Here is a 24,338-nt window from a genome sequence, read left to right on the forward strand (position 1 = left end):
GATTGCATGATATATGAGTATATATGCAAAATAAAGTATCCTGTATATTTTTTATTTTCACAATGTTTTCATTGGAAATGAATTGTGCTTGTGTATTTACGGAGCAAGCTTCAATTCTGAAATCTGAAAAAATCCAAAAACTGAAATGTATGGCTGCCCACTTAGCCTCTCAAGAACTAATGGTGGCCGATTCAAAAATGTCCCTGAATATGGAGTTCCCAGACCACAGAATTCCAGAGGTTGGACTGTAATTATACAAAATATAACGGTTATTCGGACAGGTTATACTCAGCCAATCACGGATCTGTTGACATCTAGTGCCTTTCTTCCAGACTGAAAAAATAAAAATTTAAAAAAAATTTGTATTTTCATAACTAACAAACCTGCGGTCTTAATGTAAGGGATAAATTCTGTAGTGCCTGCTGGAATCTGGTTAAAATTATCGCAAGGAATTGGTGACAACTGGAGTCGGCCAATAGGGGAATAGGAGGAAGCAGCGCAACCTGCCTTACCCCCCACTACATATGATCATACCAGTTACCCTCTGGCCAGGAAAAGATTGAGGGGTGGCTTAAGGTGGGCTGTATACATTAAGACCAAAGGTTTGTTAGTTATGAAAAATACAAATTGATGTAAAATTTGTCATTTGTTCATATATAGAACTTACCTTGGTCTTAACGTAAGGGAAGACTTACTTTTGGAGGGAGGATAAAAAAGCCCTAGAACCGACTACAGGTTTGGACCACCTGGGCTCACTTCCTTGCCAAAGGTAGGACATGGGAAGGAGTTGTAAGCCTCTGATCTGTTGAGCATAAGTTTACTGAACAGCCAGACATCTGGGATAATAGACTATGTAAATACATATCTACATTGTGTTTTGGAGGATGGCACAGAATTGTCAGAGACAACAAAACTTACGTAGGCCACCAATCTTGTTTGTTGCCAGTTGCCTCTCCCCTTGTAAGAGTAAGAGAGAGGAAATGGACCTGCTTCTTTAAGAAATTTGTATTGTGTAGGAACAAACACCTAATGCTATGTAGAATGGAAGCTCGCTCACCTGCATCTAACCAGTTCCAGCATATGATGGAATTATTCTCTACTGCCTGCCAGTAGAGGAAGAAGAGAAAGGAAGTAGATCAGTCACTTCATTCACTCTCTCTTTCATATCCAACATCTTAGACAAGATACAAACTGTCCCACAAGGGGCACTGGATGAGCTACACAACTTGTTGAGCAGCCACCACCAGACCCAAGGAAAAGTGTCCAAGGACCTGTGGGCAACGTCCACAGATAGAAGGATGTGAAGGTGGTTTGGTGAAGCCAGGTACCTGCCTTCTAAATCCTGTGAACCAACAAGTTCTTTTTGAAAGCAATGGTAGACCTAGACTCCTGACATCATGTGCTCCTGACTGCACTGTATCGGCATCCAAATGTGAAGCAGAACTGTATTCTTGTCTAATCACTTCACAAAAGCAAAAGGAAATAGTATTCTTGGACACTTCTTTCTTGTCCTGGCCTGTGGTAACAAAAAGTCTTTGACAATCACGCCTGAGGTGACGAGTCCTCTTTAGATAGCTACATAGTGCCCTGACGGGGGCATAACAGTGATTTGTCTGGGTCATCACCAACAAAATCTTCAAGAGAAGGGATCGAGAAAGACTATGATCTGTCAACATGAACAGAGGGATTTTGAGTCTTAGCTATGAATTTCAGGATAAAATTGAAAGCTACGGAACCCCAACCCCCATGTGTGTTCACCATTAAAAGAGAGTCCATATAATTCACTGACTGATGAATCCAAGGCCAGTAAGAAAACCTTTTTGGGGATTGAAGCCAAGGCCAGTAAGAAAACCATTTTGAGGGTTAAATTCCTGTCTGTTGGCCCCGTGAGGGTTCATACAAGGTCAAGTGAGACTGCTAAGCACCATGGTCAGATCCCAATGGTTTGAGATCTCTTGGGGAACAGGACTGCTCAAAACTCTTGAGAAGCATAGAAACTTCCCACGATGAAGAGAGGCCCACGTCCTTTAAACATAGAACCAATCCTAGAGCAGCTCTATAGACCTTGATAGCTGAAACAAAGTAGTTTCTCCCTACAGACAGAGATGAGGACATCCACTACTTGTTGAATACAAGTTCTGACAGGTGAGAAACCCTGTTGATGACACCAATCACAGTTGACTGCCCATTTTCCTTGATACACAGCTGTAGATGTTCTTCTGAGACAACTGACATCTCTCGCTGAAGTGCGAGAAAAGCCTTTCCCTTGCAAGAGATACTGGATAGGTATACCTTAGTTTTACCGGACCACTGAGCTGATTAACAGCTATCCTAGGGCTGGCCTGAAGGATTAGACTTATTTTACATGGCTAAGAACCAATTGGTTATTTTACATGGCTAAGAACCAATTGGTTACTTAGCAACGGGACCTACAGCTTATTGTGGAATCCAAACCACATTATAGCGAGAAATGAATTTCTATCACCAGAAATAAATTCCTCTAACTCTTCATCAGCCCGCCGGGGAATTGAACTCGGCCCATCAAGTGACAGTCCACAGCTCTACTGACTCACCCAACGAAGAGCTGAGATACTGGATAGCCTCCAGCTGTGAAGAGATAGGTACCCTACTGATCAGTGAAACCTCTCGATGTGTGGTTGGCAAAGAAGGTTGTGCCATGGGGGAATTCTCCCTTGGAGTGTCGGACAACAAGGTTAGAAGATTGGAAATTCATTCTTCATGTGGCCAAAAGGGCGCCACTAGGGTCATCCTTAGATTTGGGAGATCATCACTCTGTTGATCACTTGACGGATTAGGCAAGGGGGGGGAGGCATAAGCTTCCAGGTTGTCCCAGGGAAGTTGTAGGGCATCATCTGCCACAGCCCAGGGATCTGGAACGACCGAACAAAAATCTCTAGTTTTCTGCTGAACTTTGTTGCAAAAAGATCTACTGTTGGCCTTCCCCATTCTGTCCCCAGGACCTGACCCCGATGGCTCAGTTTTCCGCCACAACATTCCACTTGCCTGGAATGCATCTGGCTGAGAAGTCTACTGTATGGGAGGCTGCCCACTCGTGTAATTGTATTCTTAATTCGTGAAATTGTTGATGTAAGCTGCCACTGTAGTGTTGTTGGACACAAGGACCACGGAGTGCTCTGTAACCCTTTCTTGAAATTCCTGATGTGCTAGGAAGGCTGCCTTCAGCACCAGGATGTTGATATGAAGCTATTTTTCTTGGTGATCCCACAATCCTGATGTTAGAAGATCCTCCAAATGCGCTCCCCAACTTTCGTATGAGTCTTCCGAGAACAGTAGAATTTCCGCAGGGGGAGAGTGAATGGGCACTCCTATGGTCAGGTTCTTGTCGTCCTGCCACCATGCTGTCTTGCTCGCTTCTCTTGACAGAGGAACCAGAAGCATGGGGGAATCCTTTGAAGGGGACCAAAATGATTTCAGTCTTCACTGAAGAAAGCAAAGGTGAAGACGTCCATGATGAACCAGCTTCTCCAGGGACAACAAGTAACCTAGAATGAACTGCTACTGACATGCTGGTTGCTTTTGTTTGGACAGGAAGGACTGGACTATGCTTCTGAACTTGTCTACATGTTGATCTGATGGAAACACCCTTGCTGCTGTCGTCTCTATGAGCATGCCCAAGTAAAGGATCCTTTGGCTGGGCAAAAGATTTGACTTCTCCAAATTTATCACAAAGCCTAAGCCATGACAAAATTGGAGTAAATGATCTCTGTCTTGGATTAGCTTTACCCAAGAACTTGGCAGTCGTCAAGGTATCCCAAGATGCGTATTCTGTGAGAATGAACCCAGGTTGAGACTAGGGTGACACTCTTGTGAACACCTGTGGGGCAGTTGATAGGCCGAAGTGAAGAACCTTGAATTGGTAGACTGTCTCTCCAAGGCTGAAGCAAAGAAACTTAATGGATGATTGGTGGATTGGAATCTGGACGTATGCATCCTTCAGGTCTTTCGTGAGCATGAAGTCGTTCTTCTTGATGGCTGCAAGGACTGTGCATGGGGTTTCCATTTTGAACCGCGTCTTCTTGATGAAAAGGTCGAGAGTCGACAGTAGCCCAGAAACATTAGGTGAAATGATGGAAAAAAAATGTAGAAAGCTGATTTTTTCAGGAATAATACTCCAAAACGTACTGAATTCAAATATGTAAAGACCCCAAAAATCCCCCTTGTGCTAAATGCATGAGGACCAAAAATCTAAGATGGCTGCCACCTGTCAGTTATAATAGTGAATTTTTTTGTATTTCATGCAATGAGACAATAATTTCATCTTTTCTAGAGTGAAAAATGAATAACAAGTTTAACTTTGTTCGTGCTTCCAACTTAATTTATGTTTTTAGGTCTAAGGAAAAAGGCAAGAATCATATTCTATTACTTTTGTTTGTTGCAGGGTACAGCGACGTTCCACTCTTAGCTGACAAATGATTGACACATACTTCCATAAATTAAATACTACCTGTCCAAAGTGAAATTGTCAGTAATGTTTTCTTAGATCTGATATACTATATTTTATTTTCAGATTGAGTGAAGCATAATGGCTGATCAGGAAGTTTGCATTTTTTGCATAGAACCAATTGTTACAGATCGTAGTCTCTTGACAGAGAGAGGACTTGATAGCATTTTGTCAATAAGCTCTGAACTACAAGATGGAATTGACAAAAGAATACTTAAACAAAAAATGCCCATTCCAACACATTCACAGTGTAAGAATAAATACAGGAAACCATCCAATATCAAGAAACGTAAGCAAGAGGCAGCGATAAGCAAGGAAGAAGAAAAGAAGCATGTCTGCAGATCCAAAGTTCCCTCTTTTGACATCAAAACATGTTGTATTTATTGTGCAGAATACATAGACAATGATGGACTATCTAAGTTGCCAAAACATCGTCGTAGTGAAGTACACACTGCAGAAACAACAGAACTACGGTCTTGAATCACAACAAAGGCCATGGAGCATGGTGATGGTTGGGGCGAAGAAGTACATATTCGGGTACAGAATGTTGGTGACCTTGTTGCCGCTGAAGGTGTGTATCACCACAGCTGTCAAATTAGGTTTCATGGTGGTCGTGATTTGGAGAAGCACACCAATAAGGGTCGTCCCTGCGGGTCAGTGGACAATGAAAAGCAGGAAGCCTTTATGAGACTTTGTGAACACATAGATGCTAGTGATATCCATCAATACTCTCTGTACAGATTTACAGGAACTTATGGCAAAATCTGCTATGGAGGAAGACGTTTACACTAGAAGCACCCTAAAGCAAAACTTCAAGCTCACTATGGTGATAGCCTCATTGTAAGTACTGACCATGGGAAGGAGACAATATACACATTTTTGGATAAAGGCAATAGGCTTCTCAGGGAAAGCTATAAAGATACTGGATTGACAGCTTGTGAAGTAATTGACATGGCAGCTACTCTAATTGAGGATCAAATGCGGTCTATCATCTATGACAATTCTCATTTCCCCTAAATTCTCAGATTTGTTCAGTAGTGACAATATGGTTTCACAACTCTTGTTGCGCCTGTTATCACGTTTAGTAAAAAGCAGCAAGAGTGTTTGCCAGGTGATCAGCTTATCCCATGCTATAACTGCTGCAGCTCGCCCGAGATCATTTGTGTCCCCATTCTCCTTGCAATATCAGTGTATATTAACTAAATTTGAGTCCCGTGAGCTTGTAGATTTACTTCATAGCATGAGTTTTTTCGTGGATGATTATCAGAGAAGTACTGAGGCTTTATGATGCACTACTACCAACAGAAGAGAAGCATTATGACTGGGAGGGTTCACTGATTAACTTTGTGTTTTGTAATGCTGATTGCAATATTCGCACATTGACAGGTCATGATACTTGGCATGCCCTTGGTGGCATTGCTTGTGTCACACCTGCAGGAGACTATGTTGAACCTGCACTGGAGCGCTCACCTAGGGTCAGGACTGCTGTAGACACAGGAAAGTTTGGTGAATACCTCTTCTGCGGTACAATAAACCAGCTGTCCCCAGGCTCAAAAGATTAAGATTGGTCAGCTACAGCCTCCAAATCCTGAACCCCCAGGTCTCAAGCTAGTAACCATGTTAGATAGCATGTGGTTGTCAAGCTATTTTGTGGCTGATCCAACACGCTGTCTCTATGTGGGGTGGCTTTAACCAAACAGTGGTTACACAAGAAACTTTGATATAAGCAGGATTGACATACTGCCCTTCATCAACCATGATCCAAGCCAACCTGGTACATTTTACTCTGCACTTTCATTTGTACAGCAGCTATCTGTAGATATAACCTGGGTGTGTCATCTGTCACTTTTGACCAGCCTCTGTACAGCAAAGCAACTGAGATTGTTGAGTCATGCCCTGACTTAACTAATGTGTTCATTAGACTAGGTGGGTTTCATCTAATTATGTCCTACAGGGGTCAGTTGGTCACATCTTGAATGGAAGTGGTTTGAGAAACCAATGGGAAACTGTATATGCAAAAACTCTGTGAATCACATGCTTACAGGGCACGTGATATACCCGTGCTTTGCCCACATGCTCTCAGCAGCTTCTATAATGTCAGAGATGTTGGATACACCACATTGTCTGAGTGAGTAAACATAAGCCAAGATTTGAATCCTGCTGGATACGCTGTTAAATACATGTCAACCAGATGACCTGGCTGCAGAACACACAATATCGCAATTGTGCCAGATAATTGAAGATCTTCAGAGGATATATCCCTAAAGCAGTAGAACTGGCAAACTATGGATAGAGTACATGAAATGATTAGAATCCTACTGTTCTTCATTCGAGCAGAGAGAACCGGAGACTGGGAGCTACACTTGTACTGTATTGTGAAGATGATTCCAATTTTCCATGCTGGAGGTCACACTGCATATGCCAAATCAGCTCGTCTCTACCTTGACCAAATGAAGGAACTTCCAGAGCATCATGAGTGAGTCCCAATATAAGAAGTTCACCTCAGAGGGTACTGGACAATAAGAAGACCAGATAGGTTCTGGTGTGGGGTATTTACAGATCAGACTATAGAACAGATCCTGATGCGAATGCTCAAGGCAAGAGGAGGTATTGCTCGTGGACGGGGTATAACAGCGAGCACACAAGCTAAAATGGTCCACATCCTACCCCAAACTGCTCCAATATGCGAATCTCTGGAATCATTCACTGGAACACAATCACTTACCAGTGATCAGCATAAAGACCTTTCGTGCAACTACAACTGCAGAGATGGTGCACACATTTCCAACAAGTTCAAGGCTTACTTATCACAGCATGCACCATTCTCATACAGTGGGAAAACAAGGATAAGTTAGTCTGTATTGCTACTGGCGAGTGGCCCCAGAAACTGCCAATGCTGACCTAGCCATAAAAGTTGGGGAGGAAGCTGCGAGCAGACTAACTGGAATCAGTTATACTGATCAAGCTCAAGAGAAATGATAAAGTAATATCTATTGCCATAGCAAATAACAGCGCAAAAACTGGCCACCAAGTGGAAATTAACCCCATGTCACTCTTCATGCGTGTCACCTGTGTGATACAAAATCGTTCTGAGATGAAGGACCATCTAAAACATGAATTCAGCAAGCAACCACCATCAATATTTTTGAGAATGGTATAATGCGTAAAAAATACTAAAAAGTGTATTAGCCAATGCATTGAAAGCATATGTCAATCCAACCCCCATTGGTGATCTACAAAATCCACTTTATGTAGTTGATGGCGGTCACTTATTACAGAGTGTTATATGGCCAAATGATGGTACATATAAAGACATTATTGATAACTATTCAGGTTATGTTCTCAATAATTATGGCACAGGAGCAATCATTTGCTTTTTGATGGGTACAGTAACCCCATACTTATCAACAAAGTTGGCATAGCAAACTCGTTTAACGGCCGACCAAAATGTGGCCCCAGATATCCTGTTTGAACTTGGCATGGCTGCAACTAATAGCCAACATTCATTCTTAGCCAATCGACAAAACAAAGCCAGATTCATTGTCGCTTGATGGATGAATTGACCACTTTAGGTGTAACATGCCTTCAAAGTCAGGCAGATGCTGATTTCATATCAGTGACACAGCAGTTGAGCATGCAGTCAGCACAGATCGTCCAGTAATCTTAGTTGGAAAGGACACAGACCTGTTAGTGATGCTACTCGACCGTGCTAAATGAAATCTTTACATGCAGTATGCACGGGATGCCGCTTTATAGCATATATGACATCATGGAAGCTCTGCATCCAAATACCAGGAAGCATTTGCTGACCGCATACAATTACAGGGTGCGATATAGTGTCAGCTCTGTTTAAAGTAGGACAAAAGAAGGCCTTAAAGGTACTGGAACAGTATGACTGGTGACACTTGATTCATTCAAGAATGTTGATGCTACACATGACGAGATCGCAAGCGCAGGGGAAAGCTTCTTGCTCCAAACTGTATAAAGGTGATGACACATCACCAGACCTTGATAGACTTGATTTGTCCTATATATGCAGAAATGAAAAATCTGCGTGTACCTTTTGAACTCGAGCCTTCCTCCAACTTCAGCAGCTGCAAAGTTTCATGCATACCGTGTTTACTTTGCAGTGCAGGAGTGGATTAGGCAATGTTAATAATCTACAACTACTGATTGGGGATGGAAGTACGAGAACAAGCTCATTCCGATTTGCACTGATAGACCTGGCTCCTGACCATATTTTTACGCATGGTATCTTGCGGATGTAAGACAGGCTGTGGCAAGAAATGCATATGTCATAAAACTGGTTTGAACTGCTCGGAAATGTGCTCTCATGCACTGGTATAACGTGCAATAATGTTTATCCTCTAGATGACAGTGATGACAATAATAATGAATTTCATTATTAACGATTTTGTCTAGAAAAGTGAAGTTTCGAATTTTTTCTTTTAGGAATTTAAATTTTTGTTATATATTTAATGCGATTCAAATGCATGTATATGTGGTGGTAAAAATGATCTTATCTTAAATCTCACTAAGCCACTATAGCAGGAGATTCATGTTTTGGAATCAGCCTAATTTTTGACAGGTACCTCTGCAATTTAACCTGTGATCTTGCGACTTTGAGACTTGAGTTAAGACCGTCTTTCTTTATATTGGTGCATCCCCTGAAGGCTAGTAACCTTAAATAATGATTACTATGTCATAAATGTATGCAGTTGTAAAAGGTTTGTTAAATTTCCAATGTATGTAGTCCTGTAATTGAAATATTTGAAAACAAGATTTGTGATCTAAAACCTCTCTCTCTATATATTCCTGACATTTTTTTTTTTTTTTAAGTAAAGGCCAAGATTATATACCTAAAATATCTTATTCATTTCTCATTCAAGAAACTTACATAAATCAGGTATTAATTGCACATAAGTGAGATTCGTATGCGAGATACGCTAATATTAGTGGAAATGGCGGCCATCTTGGATTTTGGGCTCTAACACATTTAGCACAAGGAGGATTTTGGGGTCTTTGCAGATTTGAATCCAGCATGTCTTGGAGTATCATTACTGAAAAATTCAGCTTTCTACATTTTTTCCATCTTGCCTTATAAATTTGGCTAATGTTCCTGGACTACAGGTCTATTACCGGCCTCCAATCGTCTGTTGCTTTGGAACCAGAAAGGCATGGCTGTAGAAACCTGGAGAAGGATCTTGTGCTATCTCCACAGCTCCTTTTACCATCATTTCCTTTTCTTCCTCTCTGAGAGCTAGATGCTTCGGTGATCTTGGAGCGTATGTTGGTTGGTGAAGGGAAAGCTCGGAGAGGGGAGGAGGAAACTCGAAGGGTAGTAGGTATCCCACCTGTAGAACATCTGTTACCCAGGTCTTTGCTCTGTACTGCTGCCAAGCTGCCCAATGGCTTGCCAGGCACCCTACCCATTGATGGCAGCAAGTGGTGCCCACTCTATCGTCTACCTCCTCTAGCTCTGCCTCTGCCTCCGCCCCAGGCCTGGAAAAGCAGGGCTGAAAGGGCCGCTGCTGATTGGCTTGGTTGGAGGTGGCGAAGGTTGATGACCTTTGCGAGGTACCGTCACCCCTTGAGGTCTCTTAGGAGATATGTAAGAAGTACATATTGGGGTCTTGGTTTGGAAGTGCCAGCACAAGAAGGACCAAATGATTTTGAGACGGCTTCGTGGAAGAGACAGTCATTGTTGTCTGCTTTACGTCTGTCGACTGCAGTGTCAAGCTGGTCCTTGGGGAAGATAGACAAGGAGCTTAGGATATCTCCATTCCATAAAGCTAGTATTTGGAAAGGGTGGCATCTCTTCTTTTTGGTAACCAATTGGCCCACACAGTAGTCATTAAGTGAGCCATGTAAGAAATCATCTTACTGCCAGATTGCAACAACCTTAAGGCGGTGGTACTCTCTTCAATGTCGCCCATGGTAGCAGAAGAGATCTTAGCCACTGCTGTTGCCCATAAATCAACCCATGAAGCGGCCTGGAAAGCTGACGAAGCGGTTGTCTCTTAAGGTAATTGCTTCTTGATGAGTGAAGGATGAGCCCTCTGCTCTAATTTGGTCTAATGAAATTCCTGAACCTAAACAAACCAGGTCTGGATCAACTTGTCTTGGTTGCAAGGCCACCTTGGAGGCTTCATAAAAACATCTATGTTGAGGCAGTGATGGAGGAAGCAGCTAGAGCGTACTGAATTGTCCCGCCCGGAGACTGAGAATTCACTTGGCTAAGAATGAAATCAGCACGCTTAGAGCATTGTAACCCAGAGGAGGACTTAACCTCTGTTTTTAGGTCCTAACAGAGCTTCGATTTTTGAAGTGTGATCAGAGGAGATAGCCATAAACTCTTAGTGATCTGTATCTTCTACCTCTGGGCCACAGGAATCATGATCCAGCCTATCAACCGAGTCAGAGGGAGACAGAACGTCATTGTTCACTACTGGGGCGTAGGCTTGTTCGGGTCCCAGGACTTTCATGGGGGCCTGTAGATCTGCAGAATAAGGAGGAATCCTGTCCTGATCCCGATCCTGCCCATGGGAATGGGAGCGAGAACTATGTTGAGTTGATGAATGTTTTGATTGGTTGCTGGGCCCACGTTAGGCTGTCATTATGTGAAGCATGGTCACAGCCGTGCGAACGAGCATGGATTATGGTCGTGGTCATGAGCAAGAACACCGATTGCGATCCCTCCTGGGGGAATGTGAACGTGAATGAGGGCGAGGACTAAGGGGACGGTCTCTGTTCTGAGAGTATTCCTTCACAATGAACTTCTAAACTGGAGCTTTATAATTTTTCCTACGGACTTGAGGGACATTCGATTCATGAGTGTGATGAGATGAAGCAGAAATCATAGTGATTTTGTGTGGAGAAGTCTGATTTGTAGACTTAAGAGATCCTAGAGGTCTCCTCTCTGGACTTGTGTTCTGCAGCATGAGATGGGCGAGAGTCTGGTTCTAAGGCAGGAGAGACATGGCCGTGCGCCATGAGGGAAGTACAGCTATGTGAGGAAGCAGGAATGGGAACAACACAGATGTGCTTGGATGGACAAGTATCAACTGTAGGAGAAGAGGAGCGAAGGGGAAAAGCCTTCACAAGATGGCGCTGTCGGTTTCCTCTTATACTTCCTCTTTTTATCATATCTCCTCCATTACTAAGGAAACCAAAGACAACACTCGGAACAAGGATTACTTATGCTGCAAATGTTAGCTCTGCACCCTACAAGTGGAATGGTGAGGTCTGTATCCAAATGAGAACAAGGGTTGTTACCAGCCCCAGGGCATTGTCTCTGATGCCTGGAAGACTTAGCTGAATCATGGGTTTGCAATTCAGTAAATGCAAAAACGACACAAAGCACAATATCACACAACAAATAAGAAAGAAAAAACCAGAACGCTGAAGCGTAATGTGAGTAGGAAGTGCAAAATAACTGGCTTCTTGTGAGAGAGGGCACAGTACCATCTTGCCATGAAGGCAGTTAAGAGAGAAATTGGTATGATGATGCATAGCGGGGGTAAGGCAGGTCTAACTGCTTCCTCCTACTCCCCTATTGGCTGACTCCCATTGCCACCAATTCCTTGTGATATTTTTTACCCGATTCCAGCAGGCGCTAGAGAATTTATCCCTTACATTAAGAGCAAGGTTTGTTCCATATATGAACAAATAATATAATACAGTATAGGCAAAAATGTTAGTAAACATTTTAAAAGGCACAGGAAATATTAAGATATTGATGTGCTTTCTATTTTCTTAGATTTCTAACTAAACATAACTATGGATGACATCATTATTATGACATCATTATTATGCAACATCTACATCAGGCCATTAAAGACAATTGATGTAGGCTGCAAGCTGTGCTTGTATATATTATGTTATGGTTTAAGGGTAGAAGCAAAATAATTTTTAAAATTTGCATTACTTCGTGTAATGACATTATTATTGTCTTTGAAAGGTGATGTGCTCATACACATATTTAAGTTTATGTGACATCCTTTGTAAAGATTATTTTACAGATAAAAAGATTAAGTAAAAGTAAGGAAAATTAATAGGAATTAATATTCATAAGTAGAAATACAAATGTTTTCACACATTCCAATTATTACAAACAGATGCATATTCTGTACATGTGACTGACAATTGTATAACCCTTAACAAAGGAGCATCAGCTTGAAGTTGCCCTACATAGCAGCCACTACCATGATTAGTAACAAAGCAAATACACCAAACAACCTGTGCTTTATGAAAAGTAGAAGTCATAAATATCCAAAGGAACTTCTTCTTTTTTTCACATTTTTGACAACATATTCCTCACTTCACTCAGACCATAACATCTTCCTTAACAACTATGATCACTACTTAAAAGACAATTGGGAAATAACTAAATTTCCAGACCTGGTGATTGCATACATAACTCTGGCTAAGGCAACAGGAATGTGAAGTTGCTAGTTTAAGTAAAAATAATTGATGAGAAAATTACCAAAATAAACTGAAAAATGTATGAATAAATACCAAATGATGCAAGTGAAGATCCACAGTGTGTTTAACCTTAATGTTAAAAAATCCTTTGGATATCCAGAATTCAATTGTACTCCTATAGCATTGAAAACACTGAGGTAGAGGGCCAAAAGGCATGCACAGAGAGACAGAGATGATACCATTAAGGCAATGGAAATGGCTGTTTTGGCTGATACTGAGATTATTTAAAGAAAAACCAACTGCCAGCCATTGTCTTGTATAATGAGTCATCTGAAGTAACAAAGCCATAGTACATAACACCCCAAAATGCAAAAGCTACAAGCAGTGAATAACAATTATAATACTGTTAGATCTAAGTTTTACCTTCGGAAGCCCCATTAAAATAATAAAAACAAAAAATTTACATTTGATTTTCAATTGCACATTTTTCACTGTTTATTAATGTCAATTCAGTGTTTAACACCACTTTATGACTTGACAGAGAAAGAATGTTGTTGCCACAGCCTATAACATGTACTTACACTAAATAGAAAACCTACTAACTGTTTGTTCTATGTATATATCACATGGTCCACCTACTTCTTGATTTCTGGTAAAAATGTTAATTTTAAAAGCAATGACTACTGAATCGTCTCCTTAAATAATTTAATAACTTTATTCATTAAAATAGATTCCCTACACAAAACTGCCATTGATGAATAGAAACGAAGTTACATTAACAATCAGATTAAAAAAAGCGCAACTGACACTATTGCTTTCATGCATCCCTGTGTGATACTTGTTAATACATATAAATCTAGTACACTTAATACCTATCAAAGGCTCAATCACAAATATTGTGAAAGGTTATACAATGTGAAAGAACACAAAATCATTGTATGTACCAGCATATATAACAACACCATAAAAAAGTTGTTTTTAATTCTTAAGAAAACTGAAGAATGAACATTACCATTTGAGCACAAAAAATACTGAAATATTCTTTAAACAATCATTCTGAAGGTTTAGAATAAAATTACAATTCACAACAAGGGTTTATCAAGATGTACCAGAGCTCAAGTGTAGAAAGATCTAAATCAGAAATAAACTCCAAGAACACACACTATTAAATACTCAACTTTCAAATACATTTTATCATTCAAAACATTCTTCATTTCATAAAGTGATTTAAAGCTATTCTAAAATTTGCACAATTAAATGTGAAATAAGAAACAAGACTTGAGATTCCCTTACCAATAAAAAAAAAAAACACTTGTGGTACTGACCTAAAATGAATGCAATACATGGTTACTGTACCCAGTTACCCCTTTCTTCCTACTGAGCAATTAAATAAAAAGTCAAATTGTGATATGTGATGTACAAAAAATCCATAGCTAATAAAAAATCTACATTTTAATCATGATAAATCACTTTCCTAGAGGCACATGAAGCAAAGTTATAACATAAATATATTAACTGCCATTTTTATGTGTTAGATTATCTGATAAGGAAAAATTAGATGAAGAGAGCACATCATATACTAATAAAAACCTGGCACCAATCTTAGGAATAAGTCTACTCATTAAACACATCATTACCTAAACTTATACATACAAATCTCATATGCATAAAAATCCAATATTCATAAAACTGCAGTATTGGCTCTCAATTTATCAATTTTCCTTAGACCTGAATTTGTTGTCATATAAAATTATTTTTTGTAACAACTTCAGAAATATAAGTAAGTTTGACACTTGTCTAGGGTACAATAATGGATGATATAAAAATGTAAAGTATGGAGTCAATTTTGGCTTATATTTCTAACTCATTACCTCGCTTAAAACTCCAGCTTCCCTCTCCCAGTTAACCTTCTTTCTTCCCCACCCCCCTCAACTAGTTTTCTATAACCCATATCCACAATAAAGGTAAATTAAGGGACACATAAGAAAGGAAAGATTCCATTATATCTATTATGCTGCTAAAACATCATCCTCAGTTGTAACAGGAGAAACAGGGGACACTTGACCATCTTGCCTTCGGTATGATGCCCAACGAGCATCATCTGATTCATGAGTAATGTAGCGAACACCAACTTTCATCTCAAGTTCTCTTAAATCACACCAACACTGGTAATCCTGGAGCCACACGTGTGCTAAAGACTTATCAACAGTTAATCTTTTTCTTTGTTTCACTTGTAGAAGGTTATTTATTAGATCAATAGCTGAAAGAGAGAAAAAACAAAGTTCATTAATGAGACTGCAATTGTCAGTTCTCTGATCCAGTGATTTTCACATTAAACAAGTATTAACTTTTTGGGAGAAAAGCAATTATATACCCATTAACATCCATTAACATTCTACACTAGGAGTTCAGTACAGCCATTAGTCATATTATATCCTAATATAAGGCATGACTGATGCATTTTTTATTGAAAGTCAGTATGAATCATTGAATATGGCCTGATTCTCCTAATTTCCCAGCTTGGGGAGAAACACGTACAGTGCTGCTTGTGCGCTACAACCTCCACTTAAGAGGATGTCAATACTTAACAGACTCACTCGAGTCAAAAATACTGTAATAAAAATATTTTGTGCTTATTCAAGAAATACAGCAAGTATAATAGGGTTATCAGACAGTGGACCAAGAACACCCAAGCAGACAACCTCTCTTCCTTAGTGGATAACCCACTAAGTACACTAGAGGTATTAGACAATGAAAAGAACAAATGCACTCTGGCTGACGACTTTTTCCTGGCTGTGCCTGTAGGGGTGGTCAGTGAACAAACGCACACATATATGAGACCAATGCTTTCCTCTTTGTGCTAAACATTAGGAAGCAATATGCACTTAACATGTCCAACCCCTCTCATACATTATTTTTATTGACATATTAACATTACTTAATGTAATATACTACTTAATACAGTAAAAATTATCGCTACACATTTTTCAGTAACCGTGTGTGTGTGTGTGTGTGTATAAGGGTATGCATATGTACAGTCACTCAAAAATGTTTTGCAACATGCTCCAGAAGTTTTTGTTCACCTAACAGTAATTTGTTCTTTTAATATTTACAAGGAAATGTAATTTTCTTATTCAACTTTGGTTATTAATCATACAGTTAATAATATAAAAAAGAATGGTGAGTGAAAAATTCATATTACGAAAATGACGAAACATTTTGAAAAATTTCACTTCAGATGATTGGGCAAAAGAGTCAAAGAAGAAACTATATTTTGAATCCAGATAAAAGCTTATTGACTAATAAAATAATATTGACTAATCGTCAATGAAATTATATATAAGTAAAGAAAGAAAGAATTCAACCAATATCGTTGTTAAAAACAAAAAAGAAAAAATCTCATAACATCGTATGCTATAGTGTGACTCCACATTCAGGCAGGAAAGTTAAACTAAACTGTCTCGTCACTTGCCCCGATAAGATGTGCAACAGACTCAGCCACACCACAATCATTAGCTTGCATAAGACTAATGTCTCTATTGTAGATATTGCTCGGCAGCTTAGCGTAAATAAAACAACCATGTATAGAGGGATACAACAAAAGAGAGAATGAGGAAATATGATAAATTCATTGTAAAAAGTGGAGGACGACCCCATTGTTGCACTACTGTTAAGGATCATCATCGGATGATCACTGAAGGAGCTCCGCCCAACTCCCCTTTACAACTGGTGTTGCTATAAAGAGAGAACATTATTACGCTCTCGCTTCAAATTGCTGCTCAAACCATCCTTAACAGGCTACATGAGACCAAGATATTATTTCTTCATACTCCTGCCAAGAAACACTTCATATCAGCGAAACACAGAACAGAGGCTAGGGTTTGCGTTATAATATAATCCAGTGGCCGATGATTTCTGTAAGAGTCATCTTTTGTGATGAGACATTCTCTACTGATGAGCATGGTAGTAGTCTTCAACTGATGGCATTTAGCATTAACTAAATTAATGTTGAACTTCTTGCTAATTTTAATTCTTTAGAAACTTGGATAATAAGAAATACAACAATAGGCGTTATATATTCAGTTAGCTTCATAAGAGGCATCAAATCATAGGCCTGAGTAGCAATGAAAGAAATGAGAAATTACACATAACAGCATTATATATTTGTGTGTGTGTGCGCGCAATTATATTCTACGTATTACAAAAATAGACGTGAAATCTGTTAGTCCAGTTCAGTATACTGTATTTTATATTAAGTTTCACTAGTTCACAATATACATAGGATTAGTCATTCAAAAATTTGATGTGCAAGCAAATCTTTACAAAAGTCATATTTATTGATGTTAATAAGACTAATAGTTCAACTTATAACAGTCGTAGGCCCATGTCCACAAAGTTCACACATATGAAGGCGATAAAACAAAGATAGTTATGGCAGCTGGAGATGAAAATATCAAAACATAAGAACAGCGATGACCTCTGAAGTATTATAGTAACATCCTTTAATTAAGGAAAACTGCAGGTAATTTCTCGGACCCACCACTAGTGTTCAGTTATTTCATACGCTTACAACTGCATTGCCAAATAGCGCCAGATGTCGCTATTATAAGCTGTTGTCCGAAAAGTTTTGAAGTATGTTGCAAAACATTTTTGAGTGATTGTACATTGCATTAGAACAGTGGTTCTTAACCTGGGGGCATCAACAATTTCCAGGGGGTGCAAGCCCTAAGGAAAATTAAAAATTCTCTAATTATATTCATTACTCTCTTAACAAGAGTGAGAAACTAATATTCAGAAGTTTATGAAAAAATACAAAAGTACAGTATCTTATAATGTTAGTTTCCTATAGATTACTACTCTAGTTACACTTGTTGGGCTTACCAATTTCTGTAATTATTTACCTCCCTCCCTATCCCTTGAAACCCATGGGGGGGGGTGGAAGAGGGAGAGAGAGAGAGAGAGAGAATTTAAGCGTCCTGGACTTGCATAGTGCTCTGGTGACTTGTGAGCTCCCTTCTCTCCCAGGATTCGACTAGGACCCAGTCTTCTGCACACATCCATGGGAATAACATCTCTTCTCTCACATTTATTCAGTTCTGTTATCATGTCATATATCAGAGGCTGTATCCTGTTATCATGTCATATATCAGAGGCTGTATCCTCATAAAAAATTGAGTGCAAGTTCTTTTAATTTTGCTTTCACTACTGACTTCGCTCTTAAAAGTTAACCCACGTCCACAATTACTTTTAATTTTACTCTTAATAGCTGTTACTCTCGAATGAGGCACATTTTGCGATACGTACACTAAATAAATATAGGTTTTGTTTTTATTTCTTATTCCTGCCGCTTTCTACCTAGCTAAGTGAATATCGGAGATAGCCATTCATGATACATGAGGCCTGTCACCTTTTCCCTGCACTACAATACTGGGTGATAGCCAGTCATTCACCATCGGCCATGATTGCTGGCATCATTCTGTTAAGTCAATCGTTGAGAGACCATTTTGTCGTGTCGTCATGTTTTGAGGCCCATTACAAAATTTGGCCACAGTCTGTGGTCCACAGACCATGGATCATACGCAGTATTACCGTAATAGCTTTGCATTTATCCATTTTTAAATAAAATTCGTAAACCTACATAATCCATGCAAATACCTCATAATTATAGTTGAAGTTTATTTCAGGATAGCAGTTTATGAAAACTCACAAATAACGGATGAGGTGCTTGTTCTCGGAGAATTATCAATAAGATTTTTACTGGTTGCAATTATGGCTGAAATTTCATATTATAAAATACTATTTTGAAATACACTGCAACTATAATAGAAATATTTGCATGTTAGCAACTTTTTTTTTTTTTTTATTACTAATAATGGATAAATACAGGTCTACAATTAATGCTATACTTTTACTTTGTAAGGTCCATGGACTGTGAACGACTTTTATAATGGTTTCTGTTTATGAGCAAGTAGTGATGTTCATCTCAACTTACATATGCCTTGTTTTAATTGCAGATTTTCGTTGTCTACGGCACATCAAATAATTCACAACGAGTACAAATAAGCATAAATATCTTGACGAATCTATATTCAATTTGGATTCGTGCCCTTCCAAAAGGGTGACACAAGACGTTTCCAAGACTCTGAGCAATGATGGAATGCGACCCTCTCGCTTGGAACGCCACTTGAGGACAACACATCCTGCTCTAGCTGACAAGCTTAAGGCATTCTTTGAAACAAAATGACACTCCTTGAAGCAAGCCAATTTGGAAAGTAGCAGGGCATTTCGGCAACAGACTTCAAAAAACAAAAGCCATAACATTGGATTGGAGACTCATAAAACCAAGCATACTTAATGCAGCAGAACTAGTTTTGGGGAAAGACAGGGTGAACAAGTTTTCCCAAATTTCACTATCAAACAATATTGTCAAGGGAAGGATCGATGAATTTTCTCAAGAATCAAGGATCAAATTCTTAACCAAGTAAGAGATTCTCCTGTTTTTTCCATCAAGTGTGGCAAAACAACTGACATCACTCAGTGTTCTCAACTACTGATGTATGCTCGTTTCATGTCAGCCAACTGCGTTAAAGAGAAAATGCTGCTCTGTCACCCCATGGAAATTCTACAACAACAGCAGATATTTTTCAAGATGTGTCACACTTCAGGAAAACCAACTTTCATGGGACTCGCTAGTAGGAATGTGCACTGATGAGCTCCAGTTATGCTTGGTCTGCAGTCTGGATTCATTGCAAGGGTGAAAGAAAAAATCTGTTGTAGGTACACACTGCACACTTCATCGTGAAGCCCTAACATCCAGAGCTTTACCTGCTGAAATGAGTGATGTCCTGAACGTGGCTATCATGGTAGTCAACTATATCAAAGCAGGTGCCTTAAACAGTCATCTCTTCAAACTGCTGTATAAAGATATGGAATCCAAAAAAGAAGTTTCTTGTTTCACATGAAAGCAAGATGGTTGTCAAAAGGGAACATGCTTGGATGGCTTTATGAACTACGAGAAGTAGCAATGTTTCTAGATTTGCAGCAGAAGACAGACCTCCATGACAAATTCCAGTCTGAAGGCTTTTAGCTATCTCTAGCTTACCTGGTGGACATCTTCGAAGCACTGAATGTTCTCAGCCTTAAACTACAAGGAAAAAACATCAACATTATCGAGCACCATGATACCATTCAAACCTTCATGGCCAAACTCGACCTCTGGAAGTGTTGAATTCAGCAGGGAGCAGCCAGTTTCAGTAACTTAGACTCTGCTCCCATTCACAGTAACCTTGATTCTGAGTCAAAGAAACAAATAATCACTCATCTATCTGACTTGAAAGCAGATTTCATTAGATATTCCCAGATATAGATGATAAGCATGAAGCCTGGAAATTCATCAGGAACCCATTTCAATGTGAAGTACCTGATGTTTCAGATGAAGTGCACAAGGAGTTTCTCGAGTTAAAGTTCAACTTCATAGCTGAAGAACACTTCAAAGAACTTGATCTTGAAATGATCTGGGTCAAGTACCTTCCTCTTATCCTCTGATCTCACATCAGGCTCTTCGGATACTGTGTTTGGATCCACGTATCTTTGAGAAGTTGCATTTTCCATGCTCGTTGCTCTCTAGATCAATTACATAACCAGACTGAATGTTGAAGGGGATTTATGCTGTGCACTCTCTGGCATTCAACCACGCATTCAAGATCTAGTAGCTTAGAGGGGACGTGGTGCTAAAAAGGTTAAGAACTACTGCATTAGAATAAACTTGCACTTTTAACATGTACTGATATTATGGCATCACAGTACAGTGATGCATGTAAAAATGATAAAAACACAAAACATTTTGAACCCTGGATAAACATTGCAAGTTTCTTTTAATCTAGGTGTATAAATTTATTTTTTTTTTTAACACTGAGTGAATTTAAGTTGGCTCTAAGTATATTAAAGTAAGTTCTTGACAGAAACCATCTTCTCCAGTTTTGTCACATCCTGGGTGTTATGATAAATCTGGAGAAGTCCAATCTTCTTCCCAGCCAAAGGATTCTGTACCTGGGTATGGTACTAGACACAGCCTTGTCGAGGGTTTTCCCGTCGGACCAGAGGACGGAGAGGTTTAGAGCAGTAGCTCGCTCCTTCCTTTCAAGGGAGGAGCAACCAGCTCACCAGTGGCAAGTAGTTCTGGGCCTCTTGTCTTCTCTGGAGAAGCTGGTCCCTCATGGGAATCTCCATATTTGGTCCCTGGAGTGGAGACTGAAGGAGCTTTGGTCCCCAGCAGGAGATTCCCCTCAGCTCCAGGTCCCTCTGTCGGCATAGGTGAGAAGCGACCTCCTGTGATGGTTGGGCGACCAGAACCTGACAGAGGGAACTCGTCTTCATTTGCCCGCTGCAGATGTTCTCCTGTTCTCAGACACATCCTCTGAAGGTTGGGATGCTCATCTGGAAGAACTCCTAACTTCGGGGGCATGGAACCCTCAGGACAAGCAACTCCACATCAAAGTGTTGGAGTTGAAGGCTGCCTTCCTGGGTCTTCATGAGTTTCAGGAGAGGGTGGTAGGTCACTCTGTCGTTCTGATGTTGGACAACACTACAGTGGTAGTGTACGTGAGTAAATGGGGGGCTGGTGTTACGCCAACTTCTCTCTCTGACGGTCGAATTACACCAGTGGGTGATAAGACAACTCAGTGGAGCTCATGACTGACACATTCCAGGCAAAAGTAATATAGTGGCCGACAAACTAAGTCAACAGGGACAAGTTCTAGGTATGGAGTGGTCTGCATCAGGACGTACCGGACATGCTGTTTACTCTATGGGGAAGACCCGTGTTAGACCTCTTCGCCACAAGGTTCAACTGAAAGCTAGAGGTTTATTGTTCGGTGGTCCCAAATCCGTTCGCTGTAGTGGAAGATGCTTCTCAATATCCTTGGGACAACCTAGAAGTTTACGCCTTTCCTCCATTCTGCCTGATCCGTCTTGTCCTGAACACAGTGATGAGTTCCAAGAATCTCAGGATGACCTTAGTTGCTCTTTTATGGCCTCAAGCAGAGTGGTTCCCGGACCTTCCGTCTCTGCTCTCAGCGGCACCAAGAGAGATTCCCCCTTGGCACAATCTTCTCTGCCAACCTCATGTAGAGAGGTACCACCAATCGGTAGGGTCCCTCTCTCTTCATGGCTGGAGGTTATCCATATCTCTTACGAGTGAGAGGTTTTTCTTGCAGAGCAGCAACTCAGATGTCCAGCTACCTCAGGAGATCTTCATCAGCCGTTTACCAGGGCACGTGGGTTGTCTATTGTGATTGCTGTCATCGACAAGGTTTCTCTCCACTAGGAACATCTGGTCAACAGATAGCTGACTTCCTAATCTATCTCAGGACAGAGAAAGGCCTTTCTGTTTATGCTATTAAGGGCTATAGGGCTGCTTTAGGTTTAGATCTCCATCTGAAAGATGTGGACATCTCTTCATCCTGGGAAATCTCTATATTGTTCAAGAGCTTTGAGCAATCTTGTTCTCCTTGGAAACTCAAGCCTCCTATGTGGGACCTAAGCCTCCTACATGGTACCTAACTCTAGTACTGGGTAGTCTCACTCGAGCTCCGTTCAAGCCGCTGAGTAAATCGTCAGACAGAGGTTTGACTGAAAACAGTCTTCCTCCTGGCCTTGGCTTCCTCGAAGAGAGTTGGTGAACTCCATGGTCTGCATTATACCGAACGGTAGTGAAAAATACAGGTTAGGTTAGTCTAGAAAATATACAAAATTAATGTATAGCCTATTCAAGTTGGCTGTGGGATACCTTGAATGTTCAAGTGTAGGCTACACTATAAGGTCTTGGTTACAGGTCAGATTTTGTCACTGAACTAGCAGCCAGATGTCTAATGCATCTGATGAGGTGGTAACACTAAATATACCAAGCAGATGAAATACCAAAGGGAAATTGTCACAGGTTTAGTAGATCTTGCTAAGAAGTACAACTTTTTTCACAATTCAAATTTGTGATTTTTATGTACTACGTACATGAACACTGAACAATAATGTTCTTTTAGTGCTCATCAATAAGTAAAAGGTTAAGAGTGAAAACTTTTACTTTATACCCACTATACAAAAAGAATGAACAATTATGTTTACTTAAGCAAACAAAGTATACATACATTTGATGAAGAATTTAAGGATAAGAATTTCCTTTACAGTTTGTACTAGCAGGTTATCAGCACTTGTTAAAAATACACATACTGAACACTAAAGCACAGTCGGGGAAATGATTCCTTTTTACCCCCTGCGTTCACTAGACGCTAAATGGCAACGCTGCTTTTGTTTATGTAGTAGAAACTTTTGAAAATATGAATGAATTCTCTGTCTCAAAGGCAAGCCTTATTGGTGGAGATGTTTCCTTACCTCTTAGTATATATTCATTTGATTATTTCAAAAGAAATAAAATGACCAAACATAAAAAAAACAAAAAAAATACGAACAAACTGCAACGTGATTCATGGTTTTATACAAGATTTTTTATGATTATATAAGATGTTGTATCAGAGGGAAATTACATAGTGTAATATCATCATATACTTGCGTTAGGCTCTTTAAACTGACGTAGGAAATAGAGTTGGAGGGACGGTGGGTGGGGGTGCAGGAAGAGAGAGGAGTTGTTTGTAAGGGTGCAACGTGATTCATGGTTTTATACAAGATTTTTTATGATTATATAAGATGTTGTATCAGAGGGAAATTACATAGTGTAATATCATCATATACTTGCGTTAGGCTCTTTAAACTGACGTAGGAAATAGAGTTGGAGGGACGGTGGGTGGGGGTGCAGGAAGAGAGAGGAGTTGTTTGTAAGGTAGAGATGAACTGTCAAAGCATATATAGCTTCGTTAACGATTTTTCCCCTAAATCCTAAACCTTTTGAAGCTAGTTCTGTTTCCCATTGAAACAATAAATAATGTAGCTACGACTGAAAATATTGAGTTAATTCTGTCAAACTTTATAATAAAAGTGTAGTTTTCTTATTCATTTTTTTAACAGTGGTTTGCAGTAGGATAAATTCAGTTATCGAATACCATAACCTTGACCTGTCCCGTTCAAATGTTTCTGAACACAATTAGCTACATTAGAGTTCAAATATTTACATAGAACGTCAAATGAATGACTGGACGTAAGGTTGCCTCTGACTGGCTGATTAGAACCAGCTATTTTCCTTTGAATATCATCTATTCTACGCTGAAAATTCCGTCAAATTTGTGTAATTCAATTGAACAGCAGAGGAAAAGTAGTTCTATCTTGAACAGCCAACCGTTTGTATATCGTTATCAGAAAAGAATCAAAATTTTTTGTGAGAATAAGGATGAATAAAATTATTGGAAATACCAATGTCCCAACAAATGCTCAGGAGTTTGGAGATGATACTAATGCAAGGACAGACATCTGAATTAATAAAAAT

At 39.8% G+C, this 24,338-nt stretch overlaps 1 protein-coding gene and 1 long non-coding RNA gene across 13 annotated transcripts in view; one reads left to right on the forward strand and one right to left on the reverse strand.

The window, feature by feature from the left end:
• LOC136847887 (uncharacterized) overlaps positions 1 to 24,338 on the forward strand; it is a 49,768-nt gene that overhangs the window by 17,413 nt on the left and 8,017 nt on the right. The gene's annotated exons all lie outside the window — the stretch shown is intronic.
• PKD (serine/threonine-protein kinase D3) overlaps positions 12,531 to 24,338 on the reverse strand; it is a 273,053-nt gene continuing 261,245 nt past the window's right edge. For all 12 annotated transcript variants that reach the window (XM_067119831.1, XM_067119860.1, XM_067119879.1 and 9 more), the window contains one exon: positions 12,531 to 15,167. In XM_067119831.1, the coding sequence (XP_066975932.1) occupies positions 14,917 to 15,167 (251 nt within the window). In that variant the 3' untranslated portion in view covers positions 12,531 to 14,916. The remainder of the gene's footprint in view (positions 15,168 to 24,338) is intronic.

This window comes from Macrobrachium rosenbergii, chromosome 2 (genome assembly GCF_040412425.1).
Source record: "Macrobrachium rosenbergii isolate ZJJX-2024 chromosome 2, ASM4041242v1, whole genome shotgun sequence".
NCBI classification, from domain to species: domain Eukaryota; kingdom Metazoa; phylum Arthropoda; class Malacostraca; order Decapoda; family Palaemonidae; genus Macrobrachium; species Macrobrachium rosenbergii.